The 17,797-nt window shown below is 47.8% G+C and overlaps 1 protein-coding gene across 1 annotated transcript in view; it reads right to left on the minus strand.

Annotated features, from left to right (window-relative positions):
• Window positions 1–17,448, minus strand: part of IFT52 (intraflagellar transport 52) — a 56,785-nt gene extending 39,337 nt beyond the window's left edge. The window contains exons 1-5 of the mRNA XM_040437730.1: window positions 17,165–17,448; window positions 14,851–14,963; window positions 13,946–14,033; window positions 7,187–7,316; window positions 338–413 (exon numbers count right to left, since the gene is read on the minus strand). Coding sequence (XP_040293664.1) covers window positions 338–413; window positions 7,187–7,316; window positions 13,946–14,033; window positions 14,851–14,963; window positions 17,165–17,203 — 446 coding nt within the window. The 5' untranslated portion in view covers window positions 17,204–17,448. The remainder of the gene's footprint in view (window positions 1–337; window positions 414–7,186; window positions 7,317–13,945; window positions 14,034–14,850; window positions 14,964–17,164) is intronic.
• Window positions 17,449–17,797: the final 349 nt, after the last annotated feature.

A 17,797-nucleotide genomic window follows, 5' to 3' on the forward strand; every position in this document is an offset into this window, starting at 1 on the left:
GGCGCACGTACACCTCGTCATAAAATGAGGCACCTCCTCAGGCAGCGCAGGGGATATAAATCTCCCCAACTAAAACTGTAAGCAAAAAAATTGCCTGCAAAGTCTCAAAGCATGCAGCACTGACTGTTCTGGGTGGAGTAATGATATAGGGATGAATTAAACCATTAGGGTTTAGCCTTGTGGGTAAAGCTGCTATGGCAGGAACATCTCTTGGGTGTGAGCCTTGAATACACAACCAAGGGTCACAATGACTAAGCCTGCTTATCGCACTCGGCTGGCAAAGTATCAAGCTATTAACAAACATAATTCAGCCAAGTGTTCATGCGCCGGGACTTACCGGTTTAGCACTCCATTGGAAATGAGCGCCTCCTTGGGGTGGAAGTATTTGTAGTAAACGTTTCTAACAACAGCATCTTCAAAGTAAAAGTAAAAAAGAGAAATATGAAGGCGACATCTTGTTAATACGTAGATTCTCCATCTCATTCCTGACAGAGTGGGATTGCCACAAGGGGTCAGGGAGAAATCTCTCCCTTGTAGGGCAAATCGGCCAATGTCTTAGAGGGTTTTTTTTAATTAGTGTCGATCAGTAAGGGTAAATTAAGATTCCTGTACAGCCCCTACTATACAATTAGAGGTCTGATCCACCCAGACTTGTATGATGCATCGAAATGTCTATACCTTGATGCATCTGCAGGTTCCATATGGAGATTGTCCATAATAGGAGTAGGTCTGTCTCTACGGAGAACCTGCTGTGTGTGCTACCCAGTGCACGCCATGTTCATATCAGTGCCCGGCCCGATCAGTGCCCACTTGCTGCTCTTTAGTGCTGCAGCGGCGGCGGCATCACAATAGGAGGGAGGGACTCGTATTAAGCCAACGTTGAGCTAAATTATGGTGTGACTTATTATTAATGTGAGGCACGTGGTGTTATTCTTTTAATACCGCCATGTGCCTCACATTAATAGTAAGCAACCCCATCATGTACCTCACGCATTAACCCAATGTTGCCCATCATGGGAGGAGGCACTTTATGGGATCACATACTATTAACGTGAGGCACATGGTGTAATCAATTTTGAACCTCCATCACATATTACCCCCAAGGTAGTACAGTGCATCACATAACAGTGCCTCTTAGGACAAGGCCACATGGGGAAGCATTGGGGCTTGGCTTTCTAATGGAGTGTACAGCGTTGTCCAGCTGCTCCGTTTTGCCAGAAAAAGAGCCGTTTTACCCACAAAACAGAGTGTCCATTAATAATCTGATTGATAATGGCCATAAGGGTTTGCGAGTCAGATTTTTTAATTCACCTAAGAATCCACGTAAAATTATTAAAAGAGTTTTCTGACATCTTTTTATTGATGATCTATCCTCTGTATAGCTCATCAGTATCTGATCAGTGGGGGTCCGACACCCGGGACCCCCGCCGATCAGCTGTTTGAGAAGGCACCAGCCTGTGGCACCAGGGACCTCTCTCCGCTCACCAAGCACAGTGCCGCATATTGTATAGCGGCTGTTCTTGGTATCGCAACTCAGCCCCATTCACTTCAACGTAGCTGAGCTGCACCTAGGCCATGTGACCTATGAAAATGACGTCACATGGCCTAGGGAAAGCTGTGAGGAGGCCGTGGCGCTACAGCGAGTGCCGATGCCTTCTCAAACATCTGATTGGATGGGGTCCTGGGTGTCGGACCCCCACCGATCAGATACTGATGACCTATCCTATCCAGAGGATAGGCCATCAGTAAAAAGATCTCAGAAAACCTCTTTAAGGGCTCATGCACACGACTGTATGTACAGTAGATATAATAAGTCCCCTGTTAAAATGTCAGGTGTCTGTGCTGTAAAAAAATTTGACAAAGATAAATCATTTCAGAACTTTTTCCACCTTTAATGTGACCTATAAACTGTACAACTCAATTGAAAAACAAACAAATCTTTTTTAGAGGGAAGAAAACAAATATAAAAATAAAATATGGTTGCATAAGTGTGCACACCCTTAAACTAATACTTTGTTGAAGCACCTTTTGATTTTATTACAGCACTCAGTCTTTTTGGGTATGAGTCTATCAGCATGGCACATTTTGACTTGGCAAGATTTGCCCACTCTTCTTTGCAAAAACACTCCAAATCTGTCAGATTGCGAGGGCATCTCCTGTGCACAGCCCTCTTCAGATCACCCCACAGATTTTATATCGGATTCAGGTCTGGGCTCTGGCTGGGCCATTCCAAAACTTTAATCTTCTTCTGGTGAAGCCATTCCTTTGTTGATTTGGATGTATGCTTTGGGTTGTTGTCATGCTGAAAGATGAAGTTCCTCTTCATGTTCAGCTTTCTAGCAGAAGCCTGAAGGTTTTGTGCCAATATTGACTGGTATTTGGAACGGTTCATAATTCCCTCTAGCTTAACTAAGGCCCCAGTTCCAGCTGAAGAAAAACAGCCCCTTGGCATGATGCTGCTTCACTGTGGGTATGGTGTTCTTTTGGTGATGCGCAGTGTTGTTTTTGTACCAAACATTTTTTGGAATTATGGCCAAAAAGTTCAACCTTGGTTTCATCAGACCATAACACCTTTTCCCACATGCTTTTGGGAGACTTCAGATGTGTTTTTGCAAAATGTAGCCTGGCTTGGATGTTTTTCTTTGTAAGAAAAGGCTGTCGTCTTGCCACTCTACCCAATAGCCCAGACATATGAAGAATACGGGAGATTGTTGTCACATGTACCACACAGCCAGTACTTGCCAGATATTCCTGCAGCTCCTTTATTGTTGCTGTAGGCCTCTTGGTAGCCTCCCAGACCAGTTTTCTTCTCGTCTTTTCATCAATTTTAGAGGGACGTCCAGTTCTTGGTAATTTCACTGTTGTGCCAGATTTTCTCCACTTGATGATGACGGTCTTCACTGTGTTCCATGGTATATCTAATGCCTTGGAAATTCTTTTGTACCCTTCTCCTGATTGATACCTTCTAACAATGAGATCCCTCTGATGCTTTGGAAGCTCTCTGTGGACCATGGCTTTTGCTCTGGGATGCGACTAAGAAAATTTCAGGAAAGACCAACTAGAGCAGCTGAAGTTTATTTGGGGTTAATCAGAGGCACTTTAAATGATGGCAAATGTATGCTGACTCCTATTTAAAGAGGAGCTTTCATTACAATAAAAAAATCTAAACTAAGTATGCTGACATTGAGAGCAGCGCCCAGGGATCTCCCTGCACTTACTATTATCCCTGGGCGCCGCTCCGTTCTCCCGGTATAGGCTCCGGTATCTTCCGATTTTCGGCTCAACTGGGAGGAGCCTGCTCTGGTTCTCCTGGGCGTCTCCTCCCAGGCTGGAGTGCTGGTCAATCACAGCACTCAGCTTATAGCCTGGGAGAAAAAAAAACTCTCAGGTTATGAGCTGAGCGCTGCGATTGGCCAGCACTCCAGCCTGGGAGAAGGAGACGCCCAGGAGAACAAGAGCAGGCTCCTCCCAGTTGAGCCGAAAATCTGAAGATACCGGAGCCTATACCGGGAGAACGGAGCGGCGCCCAGGGATAATAAGTGCAGGGGGATCCCTGGGCGCCGCTCTCCATGTCTGTATGCTTAGTTTAGATTTTTTATCGTAATGAAAGGTCCTCTTTAACATGATTGTGAATGTGATTGCTTAATTCTGAATACAGCTACGTCCCCAGTTATAAGAGGGTGTGCACACTTATGCAACCACATTATTTTAGTTTTTTTTTTTTGTTTTCTTCCCTTCAGTTTGTTTTTCAATTGAGTGGTACAGTTTATAGGTCACATTAAAAGGTGGAAAAAGTTCTGAAATGATTTATCTTTGTCTCATTTTGTTACAGCACAGAAACCTGACACTTTAACAGGGGTGTGTAGACTTTTTATATCCACTTTATATTGCGGTCTGCAAAAACGGATCCGCAACAAAAATGGATGACGTCCGTGTGCATTCCGTATTTTGCGGAACAGAACAGTACTATCTTTGTCCGTAATGTGGACAATAATAGGACATGTTCTATTATTTTGCGGAACGGAAATACGGAAACGGAATGCACACGGAGTAACTTCCATTTTTTTTTTGCAGACCTACTGAAATGAATGGTTCCGCATACGGTCTGCAAAAAACTGAACGGACAAGGAAAGAAAATAGGTTTGTGTGCAAGAGCCCTAATGGTGTGCTTCTCCATTTAAAGTAATGTATCAGATAGAATTGGAAGTGGAAATTAGAAATACTGGGTTTGTTTAAATGCTATAAAATAAAAAAAGAACCATTACTCAACTGATAAATTCCTGCAGCTCAGGTGATCGCCGCTGGTCCTTGCCAATTTTTCTGAGGCAGCGACACGCTGTACACCAACATGACCAATGATTGTTCTCAGCGTTTTTGTGACATATATGCCAGTATTAAAGCTAAGGCCAGTGATTGGCTGCAGTGGTCACGTGGACGGACGGCACGTCAACACGGCAAAAAAATCCACATAAATGAGTGGAGACCATCGCAGCAGTGAAAAATTTACCAGGTAAGTAAAGGTTTGGTTTTTTATTTTATGGCACGTCAGTCCTTTAGGCCTCATGCACACGACCGCGGTGTGTTTTGCGGTCCGCAAATCACGGATGGGGTCCGTGCGCATTCCGCAATTTGCGGAACGGCACGGACAGCCTTCAATATAAATGCCTATTCTTGTCCGCAAAGCGCGGACAAGAATAGGACATGTTATATTTTTTTTAGCGGGGCCACGGAATGGAGCAACGGATGCGGACAGCACACTGAGTGCTGTCCGCATCTTTTGCGGCCCCATTGAAGTGAATGGGTCCGCATCCGAGCCGCCAAAACGGCGGCTCGGATGCGGACCAAAACAACGGCCGTGTGCATGAGGCCTTAGTCTAATTTTTTCCAATCCTGAAAACACCCTTTAATCCAGGTTCAATTCAACCACATCCAATTATAAGAGAAATTGGCCTCTTTGCACTTTGTAATTGTGCATCGCTTTGTAAGTGAACAGACTTTGTTAGATGGTTCGTGTCGAAATTCAGTCCGCTACTTCTGTAGCTGCAGTCCTCTAAACAGGATCAGTCTTAAACATGTAACATAGCAGTCTGTACATAGATCCAAATAACCCCTTTAACCAGGGCCGTCTTTACCGCAGGGCAAAAGGGGCAGCTGCCCCGGGCCCAGTTGCTCCTGGGGGGCCCAAGCAGCATTTTACTTGGATTTTACTTGGGCCCCCTATATTTTGTTGCCGCCGCCGCCCGCCGGCCCTGTAACATAACAAAGTCATGGTCCGGACTATAGAAAGAGAGAGTGAGGAGGGGGCGGGGCCCGGGGCCGCTCTGCGCTCCGCTCTGCTGCCTGGCCTGCCTGTCTCTAACAGAGCAGACCAGTGGCTGCTGGAGCGTGATGCAGCTGCCGCACAGACAGAGAGAGGAAGGAGGCGGAGCCCCAGCCGGCAGCCACAACAGACACAGCCTGAGCCAGCCAAGCAACAACAGAACTTACAGGTATGTGGTAGCCATGGGGGGGATGGGCTCATATAGGACAGGGGAGGGGGGGGGGGGGCGGCTCATATAGGACAGGGGAGGGGGGGGGGGGCTCATATAGGACAGGGGAGGGGGGGGGGCCTCATATAGGACAGGGGAGGGGGGGGGGGCCTCATATAGGACAGGGGGGGGGGGGGCGCCTCATATAGGACAGGGGGGGGGCCTCATATAGGACAGGGGAGGGGGGGGCTCATATAGGACAGGGGAGGGGGGGCTCATATAGGATAGGGGAGGGGGGGCTCATATAGGACAGGGGGGGCTCATATAGGACAGGGGAGGGGGGGGGCTCATATAGGACAGGGGGGGCTCATATAGGACAGGGGGGGGGCTCATATAGGACAGGGGGACAGTGTGTGCTTTCCTGCTACTACATCAACCCCCCCCCCAGGGATCTTGGGGGCATTAAGGGTTGGACTTTAACTCCTTGCTGCTGATTTTGAGTGTGCCAGTGTGTGTGTGTCCGTCCCTGTGTGTGTGTGTGTCCGTCCCTGTGTGTGTGTGTGTGTGTGTGTGTGTGTGTGTGTGTGTGTGTGTGTGTGTCCGTCCCTGTGTGTGTGTGTCCCTCCCTGTGTGTGTGTGTCTCTCCCTGTGTGTATCACCATGCCCACAGTGTTCCTATGTCTTGACGCAGCTGCTTCAGAACGTTCTGTGCGGGACAAGAGGAAGAAGATGGAAGAGGAGGCAGCGCCAGCATGGAGTCTGTGCGATAGACACAGGGAGGCACACTAAGGACGAAGGTAACACTTCCACATGATCTACACTAGTGTTATCTGTGGTTTTACATAGGACTGCAGGTAACACTACTACATTATTTAGCACTAGTGTTATCTGTGATTTTACATAGGACTGCAGGTAACACTACCACAAGGTTAGCTCGCACAGGGCGCCTGAACACCTAAGGCCAGCCCTGGCTGCGCACCCCAGTGCCAAGGGATGACGTCACTGATGTAATATGCCTCTTATATGTGGAGAGCGTGATGTCACAGATGTAATATATCACCTATATATGGACAGCGGTGATGTCACTGATGTAATATATTACTTATAAGTGATATATTACATCAGTGACATCACCACTCTCCACACATAAGTAATATATTACATCAGTGACATCACCGCTCATCACATATATGTGGAGAGCGGTGATGTCACTGATGTAATATATCATTATATGTGGAGAGTGTTCATGTCACTGATGCAATACAGCGCTCCAGATGGCGAGCAAAATGGTCGCCAATGTGCCTTAAAATTTGCAGATGGCAACAAGACTTGTCATAGACTACAGGCCTGAGGTCTATTTGGTAGTGAAATCCCAGCGCAGGCAGGCGTGATGATGTCATCACGCCCGCCTGTGCCAGGACGCGGTGAGGTGTGCACGTCTGCGTTGCACCATCCCTCGCCGTACCAGCAGCTAGTGAGCGCCAGTGAAAGGAAACAGGTAAGTATAAGATTTTCGCTTTTTTTTAAGGTGTGGGAAGGCGGGATTCAGGGGGCCCAAGTAAATTCTTGCCCAGGGTCCAATCAATATTAAAGACGGCCCTGCCTTTAACATATGTTCTGATGTCTAGACAAAGGTTATCACAGGTATAATATTTCAATCAGTATAAAAAAAGCACAGGCGTAATAAATACTTCATAACAATGACAGTGGATGCTTACCAGTATTCACCATTATGCCATACTCCTCTAAGAAAAAATTGATATTGGTATCATATTTGGCCTCTCCTCCCTCTCCCAGCATCACAAGAATGTCACCGCCTTTCTCCAGAAACTGCTTCAATGCTTCAAACTGCGGAAGAGTTAACCGAAACCATAACTAACGTATTGAGAACTTAAATTTCTCCTTTAGGGGTTAACACTATACCTCTTATTTTTAGGAAAACTGTCCACCATAATAATAATATTGTAAGTTTTCCTTTACAAATGATAAGGCTGGTGCTATACTGCGATCTTGTTCTCGGCAGTGTAGCAGTGCAGCCTTTGAAGTGAGAATGGGCCTTAAAAGGGTTCTGCACTTTGTTTAAACTGATGATCTATCCTCTGGATAGATCATCAGCTTCTGATCGGCGGGGTTCCGACACCCCAAGTGAACAGAGCTTAGCCCCGTCCAGGCCAGTGATACTAGTCGTGACGTCACTGGGCCAGCGGTAAACAGTGAGAAGGCCGCTGCGCTGCTGGAGCGCCGCTGCCTTCTCAAACAGCTGATTGGCGGGGGTCCCGGGTGTTGGACCCCCGTCGATCAGAAGCTGATGATCTATCCAGAGGATAGATCATCAGTTTAAAATGCAGAACCCCTTTAAGCGCAACTCACAAATTGCCAAGGCCCAAGAATCACAAAAAATCCTACACTGCTGGATTTAACTGCAGTTCTGGCGGTGGGGTCACTCCAACTTGTGAGTCCTCTGTGACCCTATTCAGTTCAAAGGCTGTAGTGCTACACTGCGGTCTTTGGTGGTGCAACGGGTCTTGCAGACAAGATTGCCACACAGTCCCAGCCTAAAAGGTTTTTTTCCAGGACATCCTCCATGACAGCACCCATTGAGGATGTCCTTATTGGCTTCTGTAGGGACAGGAAGAGAGACAGTTTAAAAGGCCCCTCCCCACCCCCTCTCTCCAGTGTTCTTCCTGTCCTTACTGGGATAGGGTGAGTGAGACAAACTCCCTCCTAGTAAGTTAGGTAGGGAATGGGGCGAGTCTGGTCGGGGGGTGCTTACCTCTCCTCTTCAGACTCCTGCAGCCCCTTAACCAGCACCCCTCTGTGAAGTGGTCCCCTGGTTTAGTGTCCGGTACCTTTTCTGAAGCATGGCCGCAAGGATCGGGGACGCCGAAGCCGCTTCTCCCTTCCGGAGCTCTGGGCTCGGCAGCGGCTCCTGCGCGCGCTAGGCCTGGATTGCCGAGCGCTCCCACGTGACCGAAAGCCAGCATGCGTCACCGGAAGTGTCATGGCGGCGCGCACCGGCATGCTGGAGACCTTCTGCATCAGGAGGTCTCGCATGTCTAGGGGGTTGACTCTTCCTTGGAATGAGTTTTCCCATGAAGAGCAGGAGGAGGCAGAGCCAGGTGGCGACGGGCGGACCGGTAAGAAAAAAAAAACCAAAACGATTTAAATGTCTAATGGCAACCTGGTGAGGATGCATCATGGAGGTCCAGGCGTCTAACAAGCAGGAGACTTGCTCAGACTCCCCCGTCCAGGCCCCTGTAAGTAGCAGCTTTTATGTGCTTAGACAGGGGTTTTTATGGGAATCTTTGACTCTAAAAGTGGTCTCTATTCCGTTTTCCCTAGAACTACTAAAAGAAGGGAAGAAAGTGTGCGACCTGCCAAACAAGGCTTCTGGAGCCATATAAAAAACAATTATGCCCAGAATGCCTTTCCAAAATTCTTAAGGACGAGCGGTCATCTCTACTCTCGGATTTGAGAGCTATCGTAAGAGAGGAGGTGCAGGTGGCAACCTCGGGCCAGAACCTAGACCCAGTACCATCTCCCCCCCCCCCCTCCAAAAGAGCCAGGATCCAGTTAGACTCTGATTCAGAGGAAGAGGGATTATGTGCTTCAGATGAAATGGAAGATGAGGACTCAGTGTCCTATCCTCAGGAAGAACAAAGAAGATATTTATTTTCATCTGAGGATCTAGACCCCCCTATTCACCGCCATTAGGCAGACCATGGCTATTGAGGAGGAGGAACAGGCATGCTCCGTTGAAGACAAAATGTTCGGGGGCCTTAAAGTCAGGAAAAGGAAGGTCTTCCCAGTAAATAAAAAAATTAAAAGACCTCATTACAGAAGAATGGGCAGATAGAGAAAAGAAGCTCTTCATTCCCAGGAGAATTTAAAAACAGACTGCGCTTTGATCCGAAGGACACTAATCTCTGGGACAAGGTCCCAAAAGTAGATGTCCAGGTGGCCAAGGTAGTAAAAAAGACCTCAATCCCGTTTGGATTCGTCGCAGCTGAGGGATCCCATGGATCGGAAGTTGGATGGTCTACTGAAAAAAATCCTGGGAGTCAGGGGCGGCTGCAATTAACACTAACATTGCTGCCACTTGAGCTTCCAGAGCTTTAGTCCTATGGATAAATCAACTAGAGAATCACCTCAGGGCTAAGACATCCAGGGAAGAGATCCTAGAGTCACTCCCTTTGCTAAAGATGGCCTCAAGTTTCCTGGCTGACGCTTCAGCGGAATCTATTAGATTTGCAGCTAAATCACAGTCTCAAACTAACGCTGCTAGACGTGCCCTCTGGCTCAAGTCCTGGTCTGGGGATGTAGCGTCTAAAAACAGACTCTGCTCCATACCATTCTCTGGTTCTTTCATGTTCGGCCCAATCTTGGACTCTATCCTCCAAAACGCGGCTGATAACAAAAAAGGGTTTCCTGAAGAAAGACGTAAAAAAAAAACGCACCCCTTTCGTAGAGCCTCTGGCCAGAGTCAGCCCAAGTCTTATAGAGGTAAAGGTAAATCAGGCCGTTGGAGCTACCCCAAAGGGGGCAGGGGAAGGGGTTTCCTCTTCAACCCCAATACCAACACAGGGAAACCATGACGCCAGACCGGTAGGGGGGAGACTTCATCACTTTTGGAAAAATTGGAAGAGAGTTACCCACAATCAATGGATCCTGGACTCCATCAGGGACGGCTTCAGGATAGATTTCAGAAATCCTCCTCCACAAACCTTCCAGTTGACTTACTTCGAATCTCCTCTCCTCCAGCAACAACTGCTGTCGGATGTACAAAAACTTCTGGTTCTGGGAGCCGTCACCCAGGTCCCTCCTCCCCAGCATTTCACAGGACACTATTCAAGAAGAATGTGAAGATGTGAAGAAACCAGATGGGTCGGTAAGGACGATCATCAATTTAAAATTTCTAAACAAGTGGGTGACCTACTACAGGTTCAAGATGGAATCAATAAGGTCCACTACACTTTTGATCCCACCAGGTGCTCACCTTTGCACATTGGATCTCAAGGATGCGTACTACCACATCCCCATACATCTTCAACATCAACAGTATCTAAGGTTTGCGGTCAAGTACAAGGAGGCGATTCTTCACTACCAATTTCAGTGCCTGCCGTTCGGGATTTCATCTGCCCCCCGTCTCTTCACAAAGATAGTAGCGGAAATTATGGCCCATCTTCGCCAGAGTTCGATTACAATTGTGCTCTACTTGGACGATTTTCTGCCGATAGACTCAGTACAAAAGCTGGAGGGGGACATCCATCAGACTTTGGCCCTATTAAAAAGATCTGGGGTGGATTGTGAACTATCAAAAATCGGACCTAGTACCAGACACAAGGAAAGAATTCCTGGGCACTCTCCTGGACACGAGGACACAGCACTCCTTTCTGCCGGAGAGGAAACAAATCAATATAAAAGAAAAGATGGAGTCGTTCAAAAAGTAGAGAACCCACTCAATCAGAGAAGCTATGCAGATCCTGGGACTGATGACCTCCTGTATTTCAATTATACCTTGGGCCCAGTTCCACTCTAGGACCCTCCAGGAGGCAGTATTGACAGCCTGGGACAGAGACCACCGCTCTCTAAACTCCAAGATAAGATTGCCAGACAGAGTATTGAAATCCCTGTCCTGGTGGATAGAACCCGAGAATTTGGAGAAGGGGGTCCCGTGGAATATGACTCCAGCCATAACAGTTACCACGGACGCAAGTCTCAATGGCTGGGGGGGGGGGCATGTGTACCAACATCTCTTCCAAGGTTCTTGGGTGCTTCGGGACAGAATAAGGTCCTCAAATTACTGGGAACTGAAAGCAGTGCTGAGGACGCTGAGAGCAGCCAAGCACCTTCTCCAAGGTCAACACGTCAGGATATTATCAGACAATATAACGACAGTATGTTATCTGAAGAGACAGGGCGGAACCAGATGCCGCTCCTTAAAGATCTAGCAGATCAGATTTTCACATGGGCAGAGAGGGAAGTTCTGTCCATTTCAGCGACCCATTTACAAGGTTTTCAGAACTCGAGAGCCGACTTCCTAAGCAGTCACAGAATCGACACGGGGGAATGGAGCCTGAACAAGCAAGTTTTCAAACAGATCTGCCAGGTATGGGGCCAACCAGAGATAGATCTCTTTGAGTCCAGGGAAAATTCACAGCTGGACTGTTTCTACTCTCTAAACCCCAGTGGAAGTCCAGTGGCAGTAGACGCCCTAGCCCACAGATGGGACATGAAAACTGGCATACGCCTTTCCTCCTTTGCCCCTAATCCCGGCAGTCTTAAAGAAGATGAGGACCAGCTCTACCACTCTGATCCCAAGAGAGCCTGGGCCCAAGAGAGCCTGGTACCCTATCTTAAAGGAGATGTCAATCAGAGATCCGTTTCCCCTTTCATACAGGAGAGACCTGTTAACGCAAGGGCCTCTGGAGCATCCCAATCTCAACAAGCTGAGACTGGCTGCCTGGATCCTGAGAGGCAGACCCTGAGGAAGAAGGGTCTCTCCGACCAGGTAATATCAACCCTGCAACAGGGCTGTAAACCAGTAACTTCGGCCATATATTTTAAAATATGGAAGAGGTTCTCAGCTTGGCTAGCCCAAAATCACCCAGGGACTGGAAATCCGTCCTAGATACTAGATTTCCTCCAGAGAGGGTTTGATATGGGTTTAAAACCTAGCACACTCAAAGTGCAGATCTCGGCCTTAAGTAGCTGCTTAGACTTTCCCTTCGCAGAACACAGGTGGGTTAAGAGGTTCATCAGGGCAGTTTCCAGAATGCGGCCCACCTTAAGACATACGGTTCCCACGTAGGACTTAAACGTAGTACTGAACAGCTTATGTGATTCTCCCTTCAAACCCATTGAGAAAATATCTGACAAACTTCTATCCTTCAAGACGGTATTTCAACTAGCTATCACTACTGCCCATAGGATAGGCGAGATGCAGGCCCTGTCAGTTAGGGAACCCTTTTTTAAGGTCCTAGATCAGTGATGGCTAACCTTGGCACTCCAGCTGTGGTAAAACTACAACTCCCAAGATGCCCCCCTTGCTTGGCTGCTCTCAGAACTCTGTAGAAATAAATGGAGCATGCTGGGAGTCGTAGTTTCACCACAGCTGGAGTGCCAAGGTTAGCCATCACTGTCCTAGATGATAGGATGGTTCTTAAATTGGATCATTCCTTTTTACCCAAGGTTGTCTCAGTGTTTCACAGAGAACAGGAGATAATACTCCCTTCATTTTGTACCGCTCCCAAAAACATACAGGAGGAACGGTTCCACTTTCTGGATGTGAGGAGAGCAGTCCTCGCCTACATCAAGCGGACGAAACCTTGAAGAAAATCACCAAACCTCTTCATCCAATTCGGTGGTAAAAACAAGGGATGCAAAGCCTCTAAAACCTCTTTAGCCCGCTGGATCAAGGAGACCATCAGGGAATGTTATAGATTGCAGAATTTGTCTTGCCCCATATTTTGAGGGCTCATTCTACCAGAGCCATGGCTACAACCTGGGCGGAGAAAGCCAGAGCCTCCATTGATCAGATCTGCAAAGCAGCAACCTGGTCTTCCTCCACTACCTTTGTCAGACATTACAGACTAGACTCAATGGCCAATCAGGACTTAGCTTTCGGCCGTAAAGTCCTACAGGCAGTGGTCCCCCCCTAAGATTACGTTCTAAGTTGTTAGTTCTCCATGGGTGCTGTCATGGAGGACGTCCTGGAAACATATATTTAGTTTACCGCTAAATGGCTTTCCAAGAGTCCGGAATGACAGCACCCAATACTACCCCCCCCCTTTTGTTCTTTTCTGTACACTATTTGGTTTGTATGGCTTGTACTGCTACTGTATACAGTGTGAATTAACATTGTTCCCAAAATAAAGATGTGGCAGCCTATCCGGTGTAGTAAGTTATAAGAACACTGGCGAGAGGGGGTGGGGAGGGGCCTTTTAAACTGTCTCTCTTCCTGTCCCTACAGAAGCCAATAAGGACATCCTCCATGGGTGCTGTCATTCCGGACTCCTGGAAAGCCATTTACCGGTAAAAACTAAATATGTTTAGACACTTTTTAACTGATGACCTGTACTCTGGACACCCAGGACCCCCGCCGATCAGCAGTTTGAGAAGGCGCTGCCTCTCCTATGAGTGACGCAGCTTTCTGACAGCTCAAACTAGGCCAGTGACTTCACATTCATCGGTCACATGGCCTAGGCGCAACTTGGTCCTATTCAAGTGAATGGAGCTGAGTACAATACCAAGCACTGCCACTATACAATGTACAGCACTGATCTTGGTAAGCTGCGAGAGGCACTGACAGGAGCGCAGCTCTCTTCTCAAACAGCTGATCGATGGGGGGTGTCAGACTCCCACTGATGACCTATCCAGAGGAGTTAGAAAAGAGTCGGAAAACCCCTTTAAGGAAATGGAGCTAGCGGCAGAGTATAGATTCCTGTTTACAATGACAGCGACACTATAACGCTCACCTCAGCTGCTGTGAATTTCTCCCTGGGTCCAGCAGTGATCCAGAGTTTGACCCCTGACAACTTCTCAGGTGTGATATCTTCTTTCAAACTAAAGGGAAAAATGGCCAAAAAGTAAGTGTCTCAGAAAAAAAAGCTATGAAGATTGAACAGATGAGATGCGTACAGAATTTATATACCAGAAAATCAATGTCCAAAAAGTGCAGGTTCTGCTGCTACATCAAGAACTGGACCCCAACGTGATGGACAGCAAGCTGGAGAGGTGAATGGAGAGGTGGCCACACTTGGGCGGTGTTCTATCCATTCACTGCTAGGGAAACTTCTGAAAATGGCCGAGTGTACTCTTTCACTGTGGCCCCATTCTTGACACAGGAGCAGGTTTAAGAGGTGGGAACCACACCTGACATTTACAGCATATCTTATCGATATGAACAAGCGGGCACAGACAAAAAATAGACGATGTGGTGCTCACCACAAGCATGAACACCTCTTGTCTTATTAAATACATCCAAGCGATATTTCAGCAATCGCCACCGATTGATACTGAGGCACAGGGATGAGGTGGGCACCTGCTAGAGCAGGGATGCCCAACCTGCGGCCCTCCAGCTGTTGCAAAACTACAACTCCCAGCATGCTCGGACAGCCTACAGCTATCAGCCTACAGCAGGGCATTGTGGGAATTGTAGTTTTACAACAGCTGGAGGGCCGCAGGTTGGGCATCCCTGTGCTAGAGAGACTGGCTAATGCTTGGTGGACTCCAGATGGACATGCGTTACATGGTTGCCCATTCATTTGCAGTACAATACAATACTTTCCCTGCTGAACTCAAAGCAATAAGCTCATCACTAGGATCGCTGCTTGTAAGTCCAGATGGGACAACCCTTTAAAAGGAATATGTCCACTGTCACCTTTGTATTTTCCAGTTGGCGCGGAGTCTTTTCTGTAGAGACTTGTAGCCCCCGCTCTCATTTTTCGATACATTAAACAAGATGGTGGTTCGATTCTCATGATCAGATGCAACCTAATAAGAAGAGGAGATAAGAAATGAGATACTGTAGAAGACACAGACCACATATGCAAATGTACTTAAAGGGGTATTCCAGTTATGTAAAGTTTTTCCCTATCCACCAATCATGAACATGGGGACACTGTACCCCATAGAGCCCCCAAAAATGAACAAAGCAGCCTCTCCATTCATTTTTATGGGAATTTTGGAGATAGCCAAGAACTGTAGTTGGCTATCTCTAGAACTCCTATAGAAATTAATGGAGCAGGCACACTCCTGCCTGAATGGCCACTTTGTTCTTCCGTGGGGAGCCTCCATGGGGCACTGGGTCTCCATTCTCATCATCAGTGGGTGTCCCAGCAATAGGACCCCCACCGACGTAATACTTATCCCCTAGACACATAACTGGAACAGATGTTTATCTATGGCAGCAATGTCCCCTAACAGCTGTCTGCTCACATATCCCTCATTGCTGTCATGGGTAAAAGGTGTTGTACAAAAAAGGATTATTATTGGCTTTTGGGTGAAGTGTGGCGGCATTTCTGAGACTGCGCATACTGCGTTGAAAGTGTATCACGAGTGGTCAAATGGCACCATTGTGAATGAAAGACGTGCAGAGCACCGCGTGCCAACGAAAGTGTGCGAGGGTCAACCCTACCGCCAAAATGAGCCAGGGGGCTACCAGACGTGTGTCTACAAGATGAGCGAACCCTACTGCGGATGGTCATCAGCAGAAAAGGCAGTATCAGAATTGGACCTCCGCTGATTGGCAGAGGGTTGCCTTCTCCGATCAGTCATGTTTTCTGCTTCATTGAATGGATGGACGTCGGAACACAAGCTGGAGGTGGCAGTGTGAGGCCACCTGCACCCGATGCGGAATATGTGCGGACTCACGTGTGTAGTACAGTACCAGCAAAGTGTATGAGATGACACAAATCTGCTGATTTTTTCTGTACAGAAATCGACCTGCTGTCCAGATTAACAAATTTATAGCATGTCCATTCTATAGTGGCACAATGACAGAGTCTGGAGGTGGCAGCAGCATGAGGAGGCCGCAGACTGGCACAATGCGGTTTTAGCTGCAGATTTCACCCTTTTCCAACGAAGGGCGAGATCTGCGGCAAAATCAGATCTAATCTGCACCAAAAAAAAAAACACTGCTAGAAATTGCAGAAATGCTGCAGAAACGCACATAAATCGGGATGCGAAATCCGTGCGGATCTTATGTGCGTTCACCTGTGTGAAGGCGGCCTTATGGTGCGGTGAATGTTTTCTGGGTCACTCTCAACTGATTAGGACATATCTCTATGTAGTCTCTTCTCTTTGCACGCCCTTCATATGAGGGTCCATTCACACGACCGTATTTCTGTTCCGTAGACCCATTCATTTTAACGGGACGACCAGCCCTATGATAGAAATGCCTATTCTTGTCTTGTAGGACTTGTTCTGTCTTTTTTTGCGGGGCCTCGGGACTGCACACCGCGTGCTGACCGCATCCGTACTTCTGTCCCGAGGCCCCTACAAGACAAGAATAGGCATTTCTATCATAGGGCTGGTCGCCTGCGTTCTGCAAAATCCACAACACACAAGGCCGGGACCTGAGGTCTACGGATCCACAATTTGCAGACTGCAAAATACTTACTGTCGTGTGAATGGACCCCTAAACCAAAAAGTCCTTGTAGCCCTGATGCCCAAGACGAGACTGGCATTCAGGGGCAGAATTAGGACACATAATAACGGTATATTATTAATATTAATTATTGTATAGATCAGTGTTTCCCAACCAGTGTGCCTCCAGCTGTTGCAAAACTACAACTCCCAGCATGCCCGGACAGCGTAGTTTTGCAACAGCTGGAGGCACACTGGTTGGGAAACACTGGTATAGATGATAAAGGGTGGCCATGTTCTCCGCTTTATTCAATAAACTTTAATGATCCGGTACAGAGCTAAAAGCCGAGCAGAGGGATCCCTGCCGCCCGCCACATGTATACAGACTGTACATTGTGCTAGATGTAAACCAACATGACACCCCCATCAATTACTGGGGGGCACATAATAAAGCTACCTATTTACTACCACTAGGTCAGAATTCTGGGCCACAGACTAGCAGCAGATCTTACAGGCATCTATGCTGGGAGTTGTAGTACCCCTGCTGCTGTAGGACTATCCCGCATCTTCCATACCTGCAGGCAGGACTGTATGTAAGGGCTACTTACCTGTCTGCTGACCCCCATCTTTCCCCCGGCGCGCAGCATTACCGGTAACCAGGAGCTTCCGCTGCCTAGCAACCAACCGCCGTCACGTGACGAGGGCCAGGTCTGCCCGCTCCGACGTGTGAGGGTGTTCAGTCGCCAGGCTGCAGCAGCAGGGCGGGGGCCCCGGTGGGAGAATGCAGGTGCAGGTATACGCCAGGCCTAACAGGAGCAGGGGTCTATCGACTATAAAATTAACCCTCCCCCTCACGGATATCAAGCCCGAGGAGCCATATTGGTGGTGGCAAACTCTCCTCAGAATTCCCAGCATTCCCAGCGACGGCCACAATGATAGGGATGAAAAGAGCGCTCATAGCGGTGACAATGTGTAATAACTGAGAAGGCTTATGTGGTGGAGCTTGTGTCTCCCAACCGTAAGGCTGTATTCACACTGCGGTATTACAGCTCCCGTCTTTTGGAAAGGGCTTTCTTAATTAGAATAATAACTTGTGCAGAGAATCTCCGGCATTAAATGTCCAATCTGCCAACCAACCAATAAAAACTACTGTATTCTGTAGATGGAATTATAAAAAAAAGTTATAGCTGTCAGAATATGGCGATGCAAAGACATTTTTTTCCCCCAATATGTCCTATCTT

Source organism: Bufo bufo, chromosome 6 (genome assembly GCF_905171765.1).
Source record: "Bufo bufo chromosome 6, aBufBuf1.1, whole genome shotgun sequence".
NCBI classification, from domain to species: domain Eukaryota; kingdom Metazoa; phylum Chordata; class Amphibia; order Anura; family Bufonidae; genus Bufo; species Bufo bufo.